Source organism: Ciconia boyciana, chromosome 2, assembly GCF_034638445.1.
Source record: "Ciconia boyciana chromosome 2, ASM3463844v1, whole genome shotgun sequence".
Taxonomy (NCBI): domain Eukaryota; kingdom Metazoa; phylum Chordata; class Aves; order Ciconiiformes; family Ciconiidae; genus Ciconia; species Ciconia boyciana.
The window spans coordinates 109474736-109487058 of NC_132935.1; the positions used below are offsets into that span (position 1 = coordinate 109474736).

At 35.6% G+C, this 12323-nt stretch overlaps 1 protein-coding gene across 8 annotated transcripts in view; it reads left to right on the forward strand.

Annotated features, from left to right (window-relative positions):
• ATP9B (ATPase phospholipid transporting 9B (putative)) overlaps positions 1 to 12323 on the forward strand; it is a 174885-nt gene that overhangs the window by 96636 nt on the left and 65926 nt on the right. For all 8 annotated transcript variants that reach the window (XR_012041096.1, XM_072853466.1, XM_072853469.1 and 5 more), the window contains one exon: positions 2227 to 2303. Coding sequence is in view for 7 of the 8 variants with exons in the window: in XM_072853466.1 (XP_072709567.1) it covers positions 2227 to 2303 (77 nt within the window). In the remaining variant the exon portion in view is untranslated. The remainder of the gene's footprint in view (positions 1 to 2226; positions 2304 to 12323) is intronic.

The following is a 12323-nucleotide window of genomic DNA, read 5'->3' on the forward strand; positions in this document are numbered from 1 at the left end:
GATCACACACCGGATTCAGAGTATGCCTGTCTATTTGCGTATGTTAATTCTGCACAAGTCGTCTTTTATCTCTTTTCCAGGCCCACATGTTTATTCTAGTGGTATCTCCTGTAACTTCTCTCTCCTTCATTAACCACTCTGCCCTTACAAATCAGTGGTTGCCCAATTTACATGAGCCAGTTTGCGTAGAGGCCCATACATAAAAATACTCAAGTCATTGCTTTTAATAAGCCCAGGCTTGTAGTACAGGTATGCTTCCAGGAACCCAAAATTGGATTCAGTTCTTTCTACCATGGGCCAGGGTGGAGTTTAGTGCAAGTATGCATCTTTCTTCACAGCTGGTATTAAGTTTAGATTTGCTGAGGATAATGAGAGAGAATAGTGGGTAAAAAACCCCTCCAGCACACCAGAACTGTCCCTGTTGAAACCACTGTGGGACAGCACTAAAATTAGGCTTGGAGTTCCCTACACTGATGTAATTCATGTCTAAGGAACCCTAGATTTACCAGTGATGTTGTGCTAGTAACTGAAAGCCCCAAAAGTTTAAAATCAAAGATCAATGCTTCAGTAAAAGCAGCAGCGCAGTCAGATTTAGCCAAAATTATTATCAAAATTCAGTAGTCAAAATGGGTTTTATCTGACTTTCGCCTTTGAAACCAACGTTTCCAGGAGCAAAATACGAAACAAGTAGGACAGCGTGTTTTCCTGAGCTGCAGCAGCCTAGCAAGGTGAAACTTAGTGGAAAGGTGCCAGCTGGAATGGAGAAGTCCTCCCGAACTTTTACTAAACTAAGGAGCTACAAAGGCAGAGATTGTTGGGGTGTGCAGGAGGGGATTCCCTACAGGATATTGTCCAGTGTGTTCTGAGTATTGGACAGAAGTCAGCTCAGAGGATCACTCCAAAATAAAGTACCCCAAAGGGATATGGGCATTGGTTGGAGACCAGTAGAAAGAGTTCAGAAATTATGGGTCAATAACTATTCTTTTACAAAAGTCAGGAGGAATTTTGGGGTGTGTTGGGGGCATGTTACCTATATACTAATGTGTAGATTTGCATGTGGAACTGTCAGCCACCTAGGTTTGGGGAAAATGTTATGTCAAGGGAAATCTTAAAAAAAAAAAAAAAAAAAAAAAGCTTTAGTATGAAGAGGAAAATAATAGAAAAACTGATTTTTAATTGTCCAGAAGATGTAATGTATAATCACTGATGTTTCGTTTGTGGATTCAAAGTTTTCACTTGCATTCTCATTTTTGAGTAGTTGAAACTTCCTTTAATGCCAACATCTTTAACTGTCATCTTTTTTTCTTTGTTTTCCTTCAATTTTTTATGACCTGTTACACTGCAAGAGTAGGGATAGCAGATCTTGCATGTGGTCTTGATTGCCAAAGACAAATTAAGTTACTTAATGTCAGGCAAATGTGTAATACTTGTATAGTTTTTAAAGTTTTTTGAGCAGGGTGTTTCTGACAAGTTATGTTAATTATTTCTTTATAGCATAAAGACAACAAAAACTATCGCATTATTGGTTGTACTGCCATAAAGCCATTTCAGGTCACTTGAAAAAGTAATAGAAATAAGGGTTTTGGTTTGTGCTAGAAAGTGTGATAGTGGCATATTAATAAAAACCTACATTTTTATTTAATATAAACATTTATTTAGTGATGCTGAAGCCAAGTTTTCCTATACCATCCAGTAAAAATTGACTAAAAGATAATTGGAACTGGGGAATCATTTTTATAAGTTAATGAACAGGAGAATACTTTTGTATGGGATTCTATCAAAGTAATTAATTGGGTAAACTAGATTTCACATCATTATAGATGACAGAGCTAGCAGGCAATGTGTATGATGTGTTAGGCACCATTGTACTAATTTTTTTATTCCTTTTGAAGGGGAATTATTTATGTTGTGTGTTAACTTCTGAAAACAGTTGGAGACAATTTTAAGTTCAAATACAAGTTTTTAACCAGTTACATTGAAAGTATTGTTTCCATTAAAAAGAAGGAAAGCATGCTGTCACTTTTATGGATGTTAATTAAAGAAGTTATAATGATCCATCATAGTTCTGAAAAACAACATTCACAATACTATATGCATTGCATAAATGTTTGGGCTTTTTCATACAATTGATTCATTTGAAGGACTGTAAATTACTGCAATTTTTAATTCAGACAAGTTTCAACTACTTGACACTTCTGTTTTACTTTTTGTTTGTTTGTTTTTCAGGAACTGTAATTGGTGTGGTCATTTACACAGGCAAGGAAACTCGAAGTGTAATGAACACATCCAATCCAAAAAATAAGGTAAGTTAGCCTTACTGTGGGATTTCCTGCTTTTGTTTTCATAAAACCTAAATTAGATGTACCTAAACCCGAAAATCTACAAGCTCTTACTCTGATGTATTTCATGTGTGCTGGACTGACTTGAACTTTGGTATGATGAGTGAATTCTGTCTCAGTCTCATTTCGGAAGTAAAATTATTCTTCCTTTAGCTAGGAGTGTTACAGGTACTAAAGGAAACATTTGTCTTTGAAGTATAAATGTGCATCTTCAGACTTTCATACTTCTATCTCACAACTAAATATTAATTCTCACTTCACTTCTCTCAGATTATTCTTATGTAAAGTATTTGGCCAAAGCTACACAGTAGTTTTTAGGAATGTTTATAACAGACTACTAAAATTTATTTGGGATCCAAATAAAGTAGAGCAGGTAGGAAGTAGAGCATTCAGTACCCAGAACACTCTTCCAGGGATTTTTGTAAGCAATGAAAACATTGTCAAGAGATTTGTCTGTTGAAGAGGTACTAGCAGTTTGAGTGCTTCCCTCTGTACAAGGTTCTTTCAGTTCAAAACAAAGCAAATAGCTCTTCGTTTCTAATGTGAGTTGGGGAGGGCGCTCAGTTATAAAGAAATGGAACTTCTGTGGTAGGCTGTATCTTACAACCTAGACCTGTCTGTATTTAGTAAGAAGATACTTAATTATATTAAGAAAGGAAAAAAATCTTGCAAGAGGTTTAGAAAAAATCAATTGTGACAGGTTGCCATTTTCACGCCATTCATAATAAGTTGCTCTGAGTAGAAACATCAAGAATGAAATTATAATACAAATTGCTTGAAGCAGTTATTGCAGTCCCCTGAGTGTATTGATTTGTGCTTCTAATAAAGAGATGCTTTTAAATGTGTCATTGACAGAGACAGGTGATATTAAAATAATAGAGTAAAATGGAAGCAGAATGTGTATGGTGCATAATTATTTTCTATTCCATCTAATACAAAGATGAGCCCTTTAGTAAGAGAATCTTTCTCTAAGAGTTCTGAACAACTTCTGACTAATAAATAATTCTCACAGGTGTTTAAAATGAAATTATTTAATATAGTGAATTGATAGGGGAGTATGCATAAATGTAACATGTTTTACCCAAATTCAACAGATTCTGGAGGTGTATTAGATTTTTTTAGTAAATGTTTGTTAATTTTTTTTTTTGCATCAATACTTCACACAGAAAACTATGATAAAGGGTAAAAGGATTTGTGTTTAAAATTTCCCTGATGTTTTTAAAATTACTATTAATATTAAAATAGTTGCTCCAGATTTTCATCAGCAAAAGACTAAGGAGCAGATAAACCTACAAAGAAGAGATCCAGCAGCACGTTGACAAGCTGCAGCATGGTTTTTACTATTAGGACAATACATGTACCACCTTTGCTTGCATAATACTTTAATGTTACAAGTCTTAACAATTAAATGTTGTGTTCTTTCATCTACAGAGGGAACCTAAATAAACTTATTTTTATGAAGCACTAAGAAGCAAAATATTACATGTACACGTGCACACACATGCACATACACAAACTAACAGAGCCAAATCCTAATAATATTATCTGGCGTGTATTGCACTGTCAGTATATGAACACTATCTAAAAGCTTAGGAACAGTTCAGGGGAGGTTTAGACTGGACATTAGGAAGCATTTCTTTACCGAGAGGGTGTCAAACCCTACAACAGGCTTTGCAGAGAGGTGGTTGATGCCCCATGCCTGTCAGTGTTTGAGGCATTTGGACAACGCCCTTAATAACATGCTTTAACTTTTGATCAGCCCTGAAGTGGTCAGGCAGTTGGACTCGATCATTGTTGTAGGTCACTTCTAATTGAAATAGTCTGTTCTATTCTAATTAGAAATCATGCTTTTAAATAGCATTTTATCTGCCACTGATAAAACAGATGATGCTTGTATAACTAAAGTGTACTCATTAGTTGTCCTAAGGCCTTTCAAGGAGTCATTGACCTATTCAGATGTTCAATATTCTAAATATGTATATTCAGTTGTTCCTTGGAGGTGCTTAGTTCTTGGTGCCATAGTTAGTTGATAGGAATCTACTAAATGTGAAGAATGAGGCTTAATATATGTAAAATTACCTGCTTTAAATGTATCTGCCTTGGTAGTTGGTCTATAGAATATTTCTAAATTTTAAAAATTAATCTTATACTGAGCAGATGAAGACCTTCTCTAGAGCCTATTTTCTACATCAACTGCATCAATTCTGTGTCAGCTGTCTTTCAAATTATTCTGTAAATGTGTAAATGAGTCTTGTGTGTACCAATTGCTCAACAATAACATTGGTGTGGAGTTTTTATCTCTATGGACTGAAAATCCTTGTTTAAAGCAGTAGCCAACAAGTAACATGAGCAGTAAGGATGGATTTGGGAACTGAAAACAGAAAAACAGTTAAGGCTATCATGGATGAGTAAGTGATAAAATGCAAATTCAGTGTGAAAAGTAGTTGTCAACATTTTTTAGCACGTAATTTTAACTCTACCTTGCCGTGGAGTTACCATCTTACTGTCTCTGTCTTCTACCATGGGGTGAGATTGGTTTGCATACTTCTGTAAGATAAGACGCTTACTGCCTGTAGGTGATATTCTGTGCTAGTTAGCCTTGCAGCAGGTAGACAGGCAGTAGTCAGTTCATTCCTCCTCTTGTGTATTTGGGAGGAAGAATCTTCCTGTGTTTTCTCAAGCTTGACAATAATGATTACATGTTGGATAGGGTATGTAGCATTAGGAGCCAAAAGGAGGGCAAAGGGAGTCTAAAATAGTCTTTGAGATTAGAAGATATGTTATAGTTGAGAGATTAAAGGTCCGAACATTTTAAAAAAAAATAAATCTGCACCTAACTGTTGCTGAAACAAAATTGAAATTAAATTGATCAGTTGTGATATTGCTGCAAACCTAAGAGGGAATAAGTCTGCCCCCTCTTCTGCTTTAGAGAAGAATTGTTCCGAATACTGTTTGGAACTGGTTTTAAATGGCAGACTGTCTCTCTCTGCTGCTCTTTGAAAACAAATAAAAATAATATTCTAGAGATTTTCCTGTAAAATATGTTGATATGCTCTTGTTGGGAATAGAGTTCACTGATGCTTGTGTCTCCTGGCTTTGGGAGAAAGCAAACACTGAGATCTATGATTCTTAATTTACATTGCCAAGCTGAAACTTCTATGTCCAGAAATAAGTAAGAAATACATGGGCTTGACTCTTTTATGATTCCCCTCTTCATTGAAATACAGATAGATGCTTCAGTTGTATTTCTTGCTAGAGTATAACATTACCGCTGTACTTCGTACTATAAACTGTGTTTTCCTAATGGCAAATTTTTAGTTTTCCTGCTTAAGGGTAGATGCTTTTTGACTAAACCAATATTAAAATTTAGAGATGCAGACCTGCTCTATAAACACTGAGCAGACGACTAAAATTGAAATAAGTTTAAGCAAACTTACATATGAAAAATTGTGAAATGTATGTACCTGTGCAAGCATGGGGTTTATCTGTATGTTAAACTTAGAAGGATTTATTGTGTTTGCTGAAGTATTTAGTCATTCAAGCAACAATTTTTTTAACTTAAAGTCAACACTTTGGTTTTTTATTACAATTATAAAAATTGTTTCATTGCCTGAGGATGCAGATATGGTCTGAAAAACACAAAGATAGAAGAGAATTTTCTTAATGCATCAATTCAATATGTTTTTAATTCCAAACAATATAAAGTAAAATTATTTCTGACAAGGTTTAATTTCAGTCTAAAATGATATATGTTCTGTGCTTTAGATAAATGTAGAAATGGTAACATCAACATTATTATAGTGTAATGATTCTCTGCATTTTTACCTCATTGGCAGTCACACCAGCTTACTCAGGAAGGTAGTTCCAGCCTTTTAAAAAAAAAAAAAAAATCAGATTGAATTGTGCTCCTTACAGTGCTGTAATCAGTAATCAATCCTATTTGGATAGATATTCTTAAACCTTGGCTTTCTGGATGAAGTTGGACTTGTCAATGCTAAAGGTCATTTATAGGTGTTAATTAACCAAGAGGGAAATTAACAAACTAAGGTTATTTATTTTGTCTGGCATTTTGCAGTGTTCTCATTCTTACCTGTTTACAGTGCAGAATAGTTTTTTGTTATCTAAATTTAGAATTGCTTTTGCAGTTTTGGTCTTCATAGAAAGCAAGATTGTTAGCACAGCCCTTCTGCAAATGTGACCTGGTCCCATCAGTGGCAACAAATTTTGGGAGTAAAGTTTAAAAGACAGAATAAACTTGGAGGGAGATGGAAATAAATTTGAGGGAATGTATTTTGTGTATTAAGATTGTAACATTAACATTACTTGGACTGTGCAAAATATATATATACACACACACACTCAGAATGTACACAGTAATGCATCAAAATGAGTAGAAATTATCTTAAATGGAACTCCTGAGAAATCAGTAGCCTCTGTAAAGGAGCTACAGCATGTAATCTGCCTAGTGTGCTTCAGATTAATACAAAAATAGTTTTTATGTTGCTAATCATTACAAGAAACATTCAAAACACTTTTATTTTTTGCCTTATATTATGGAATTCTACATCTGCTGTTATGTTTTAACATCAGAAGTAAAACTTCATAGTAACCATTCAGTGTTCCTCAAAATAGTAATATTGTTTTTCCCCTAATTCTTAACTAGCCTGAAAGCTAAATACTATGTCTTGTAGTTGGTGCTTCGCTGATTTTGTAAATGTTGTTTGTTTGTTTTTTAAACAAATGAAAATCTAAGAACTGGTATTGTTTTTCTTTTTTGTGTGTACGTTGCCCTTGATGATTTGATGTGGCCTCACTGGTGAGCCTTGAAGTAATAAAAAAAATTCTATTCTGGTAAACTGAAGCAAAATCACTTCACCTCTCCATCTCTCTTCCCACAAAACTTCTCTTCCTAGTGTTTTGTGACCAAATTTACCTCTCTACATTTAAAAGGCTTCTCTATGCTTGTCCTTCTCTCTCCCCCATTTTATGAGAATAATTTTTGAAAAATATTTCCTAAAAAAGGACACCCCCCATCCACTTCTTTATTTGGAGTGAAATAGAGCTGGAGTAGATTCATGTGTTCCCAGAAACTGATACCACTTCACCAATTTACTCGTTCAGCATAGCATTTTCAACACTCAAAATATATGCTTCTCCTGCCTTGACACACTTTTTTGAACATCCTTAAATTTGGTTGTCTGACATCTTGTAGTTGCATTAGTAAGCCATTCTTATCTGTTCCACCTCAAAAGCTGACATTTGTGAGTCCGACTTGCATTTCTGTTTGTGAGTACCTATGTTAACATTAGTAGCTCTTCTGTACTATGCCACCAGTCTTCTCCATAACAGAAGGAGAATCATACCGTGAATCTTGCATGTTGGTATAGACTGAGGGAAGAAAATGCCCCATGAAATCCCCTGTCAGATAACACAAACAAGAATTTGCTGTTACCTAAAGAGCTTCAGAAGGGCGTTAGGAATGCATTGACTTTATCCTGCTGGTGCACTGTTATGCAAGGGCCCAGTAACTTCACTTGCATGTTTTTCTTATTAAATTGATAATTTTATGTTCGTAGTCTGCTTGAGAAGAATGGCTTTCTATGGCTGTATGCCTGTAGGGCCTAGGGTAAAAGCAGAACCTTGAAAACTGCTATGTGGCTCTTAATGACAAATTTCAAGGTTTTATAAGAAGAAAAGCATTTATGTAGCGCTTTTTATTGGAGTATGGTCTGCTGTACTTAATCCTCCTAAAGCCTTCTCTTTTTATGGGATAAAATTGAGAAAGGTCTCACCTACAGGTAGTAAGTAGTCCCCAAACTTAGTTTGTCCCCTGTACCCAGAACTTCTGTCCAAGAAAGTGCTTAACCACCAGCTTCCCTTGAAGTATGAGAAACCTTCTGTCAGTCTACGGAGTGCTGTTGGGATCAGGCCATGAGGAAATACATGTAATGTAGTATTGGCACTTTTCTCTCCATGTGCTCTCATCTCTGAGCAAAGGAAGGAAAGTAGCGAAAGATGGAAAATAGAGTAGCCCCACCCAAGGCTAGTGTCTCAGTGAGAAGGATGGAACAGTGTTAGGTAAGGAGGAGGACAAAAGACGTCTTTCCTGAAAAGTTTGGAAAGAAAGGGTTGAACGGCAGAGAAGCCACCCTTGTTCTTCCAAAACCGGGATTAGAACATAGGAATGTTGATGCTTAGAAACAGTCAGCAGTGTTTTGTCAAACCAAAAGCAAAATTTCTGTGTCCTTCACTCTGAGCCAGAAAGACTATCTAACTGCTATCATTACCAGTAACTCCATTAACTGAAATAGCAAAAGTGTGGAAGTGGACATTTCGATCCTCAGATGACTAGTATGGAAAAAGTATAGTTCCACATAAAGAAACTGAGGTTTTCAGTTTTCTTTCGTATATAGAAAACTGGAAGAATACTAGTTTTATACCACTATATTAAAACAATAAGAAAACAATGAGACTGAAAGTCTTCACTGACTTCTTTGAGTGCATATGTGGACAGAATTCACTTAATGCAAACCAGGATGTTGTACCAGGTTTTTTTGTACACTCCTATATTTTATTTACAGTGTGCTCTACAACTTTTGCAATTGCTTCTTTTCAGAGACTTGGTAGGGCATTTTTGTCCACATTACCAGTGCTTCTCAAATAGCAGTGTATACTTTTTTTTATACTCTTCTTTACATTCGTCTCTCCAAAAGTAATAAAATGGCAATACTACACATGGGAAACGGGGGCACAAGAGATCAAAGTGGGGAAAAACCCCCACAAACAGAAAAACAGTAACTGAGAGTGGCCAGTTTAAAGTATTTGACTTCATTTCTCATACAACTTAGTGTTTCATAGTACTGTTATCTCTCGAATACTGCTACTATTGGGTTTGAATGCACATGATGTCTGTAGCCTTAAGCAAACTTGATCCTAATGTATTTTCTTTGGCACCTGGAAAATAATATTAGATCATCACTTGCTTATCTACTTTGCTGTTACATCCCTGAGCTAGAGAATAAGTTGTTCCATGATGTGGCCTGCTATCAATTCACAAGTTTAAGTCCCAGAATAACCTGTGCCCTAACTGCTAATTTGTTCTGAAAGCAACAATTAAACATATTATACAATTGGTATACCAAGTCATGTGATAGGTCTTTTCTGGCTACATGTAATTTAGTATGGTGCGCTGCATTGCTATGTGGTATCTGAGTCACCCAGCCTAACTGCTGCTCAAGTGCTGAACTGAAGACATTGTCTATACTATGTTATGGTACTGTGCTACTTGGGATGTGGATGTTGAATCAACATTCCTAGTTCACCTGGTACCACTTTCTGTTTGCAGTCCTGCTGCAAGGCAAAGTATGTGCAACAATATACAATTTAGTTCTAAACAAAATAATTGTTATATAACTATACAAAACAAGCAAGGGAATGGCACTTTGGTAGTGAGAATACTCACTGTACTCTGGGTAAATTTCTGGGTTTACTGTATATTTTAGAACTAGTGTCAAACTCTTCCATTGATTTCACTAAGCCCAAGAATTTATTCATAGCTGTAAAATTCCTACAATGTTAAATTCATTCCCTATTATAAGAACGTAGGAGGATAAAAATTTATATGTTCCAGAATGTGAATGACTAGCCATAAGCCATGTCTAACTCAGAGTCCTAAATTTTTGTGGTTTTCACCAAGAATTTTACTTGATGATGTTCTGAGATACATCACTTCCTGTTTTGGACACTCCCATTAAAGGATTTTGTTCTCCTTTAGTATGTTTTAAATGTGAATGTTAGAATTTGGCTCAGCAGCTCAATGTGATTTCACACCAGTTTTTGAGGAAGTATCAGTCGTTGAGTACACCATTTCTGCAGTAGTCCCTAAAGTAGATTAGTCTCACAAAACAGTCTGAGCAACTCTTAAAATAGATCAAGTGACGGAATAGCAACAACTTGTTGCTTATTCACCAGAAATACAGTGTGTTTTACCTGTAGCAAACTAGGATAAAACTAATTATTTTTGGTAAAATATATAAACCATTTGAAATTTTATTATTCTACAGAAGACAATGCAAAAGGGAGATTTCTTGTGTAGTTGGCTTGTGTTGAGTATCCCAGTGAGCTGTTAAAAGAGGCAGTCCCTGATGGCTATTTCCTTTCAGTTGCTGCCTCCACTGCTGCTAATCAGTTGCAGGAGTTTGCTTTTTCACTTGCATTGCTCCTTACAGCTTTGTTGCTGTTCAGACTTAATCATGGCATTGGTAAAATGCAGCTGCTGGAGGTGGAGAGGATAGGGGCTAAGGGCACTGCCTCTCAGATGATACCTGTAACCTCATCTGATTGCTTTTAACTGCACCACCTTCATAATGCTCTGTGTGCAAGGCCATGCTGGCAGTGTGCAAGCCAAGGTGGTGGTAACCAAAATACTGTTGTTGTGGAAATAGGTTGTTATGTGTTTTCCTATGTTAGGATTATGTGCTGTGTATTGGGTGTTTGTTAATAAGAGCAATGTACCACAGTTGGCACTGATTTTTATGTGTTTTTTTTTTCTTACTGTGTGTATTTTAGTGGAAATCTGAAACCTTTAACTTAATTGTGGAATTGTTCTGTGTGCTTTCCTTAGTAAAGATGCACACACACATTCCTGAAACTTACAGTTTTAAAAACTTGAGACTGCAACTGTGTAGAAAGTCAGGTGTGCCTAATATCTTTATTTAGTAACTCTAGTGATTGTTAGAAAAGCCTATGTAATTTTTCTTTTGGATCATTTTCTGTAATTTGTACAATTCTTTTCATATTTTTCTGAACTTGCTCAGTTTTTTCCAATATGGAAAGGAATTATGTAAGGAGGAATAGAGAGATTAGTTTTTGTGGTGCATATGTTCAAAGTATAGTAATTTTTTAATTATTATTATGAAAGAGGGATGTCTTAAATGTCAGAAACTAGGATCTTTCAGAGACCTGCAGAACATTCTTGAAATAGACACTCATTTGATGTTCACGTCTTTTATTTGGATGCTTTATGGGCATTATTGTTTAGCCTGGTTAGCCTTCTTTTTATGTAGAGCAAGTACAGAAAAACAGATCTTCCGTGTGTTTTCATTTATGAGACTTCTTAATTTATGCAGCTGAAGTCTGATGTATTTCCCTAAGTACTGGAGGCTTGGTACCCACCATGATTCACATGACTTGAAATCTTGATGTGATGAATATCAGATGAGTGATGAAACAGTGATGAATATCTAGAGGGACAGGAAAGTTCTGTACATATCAGGACATAGTATTTGTTTTGATATAGGCTGAACATAGTGATCATAACTAAGATAACTTGCTTCATTCTGTTTGTACCCTTAAATTAACAAGCTTGTCATGTTCTTAACAAATATGATCTTTGCCCTTCTTTTTTACCTCAGTTCAGAGTGAAAGCCTGTGGATAGATTTAGCATTAAAATCAGCATTCCAGCTTGTACTGGATGAAAATAATGTGGTTTAGATTGTGGATTAGTTTGCAAAGAGTGGATTGCTCTTCATATTCTTAAAGCTAATTTCCTTCCCATTGTATCTTTTGGAATGTATCCCAAAACAGTGTTTATACAAAACAGCATTCAGTTTCATTTCTTCTATGATTTGGAGACTTTGTGGAATCTTTTCTTAATCTCATAGTCTGCAAGGAATCCACATAAATATTTTCTTTTATAAAAGCAAAGATAGATGACTTGTGACTCAGCTGAAAACAAAATTCTTACTGATGCCTTCAGGGTTTGAGGGATAGGCTTTTTGGTTTTTTTCCTATCACATAGAGCTTTTTTTCTAGGTTAAGTGTGAAGGTGGTTGGGCAGTTATTTCCTTTTTTTGAAGGAACTGTTGAAAAATTTTTTGATTCACTGTGTTTTAATTGCCTACTATAATGTATGGTCTCTGTTTCTCAATGTGACTCTGCCAGCACCAGTCCTCTGCTTGTATTGTGTATCCCTTTCTTCTGAG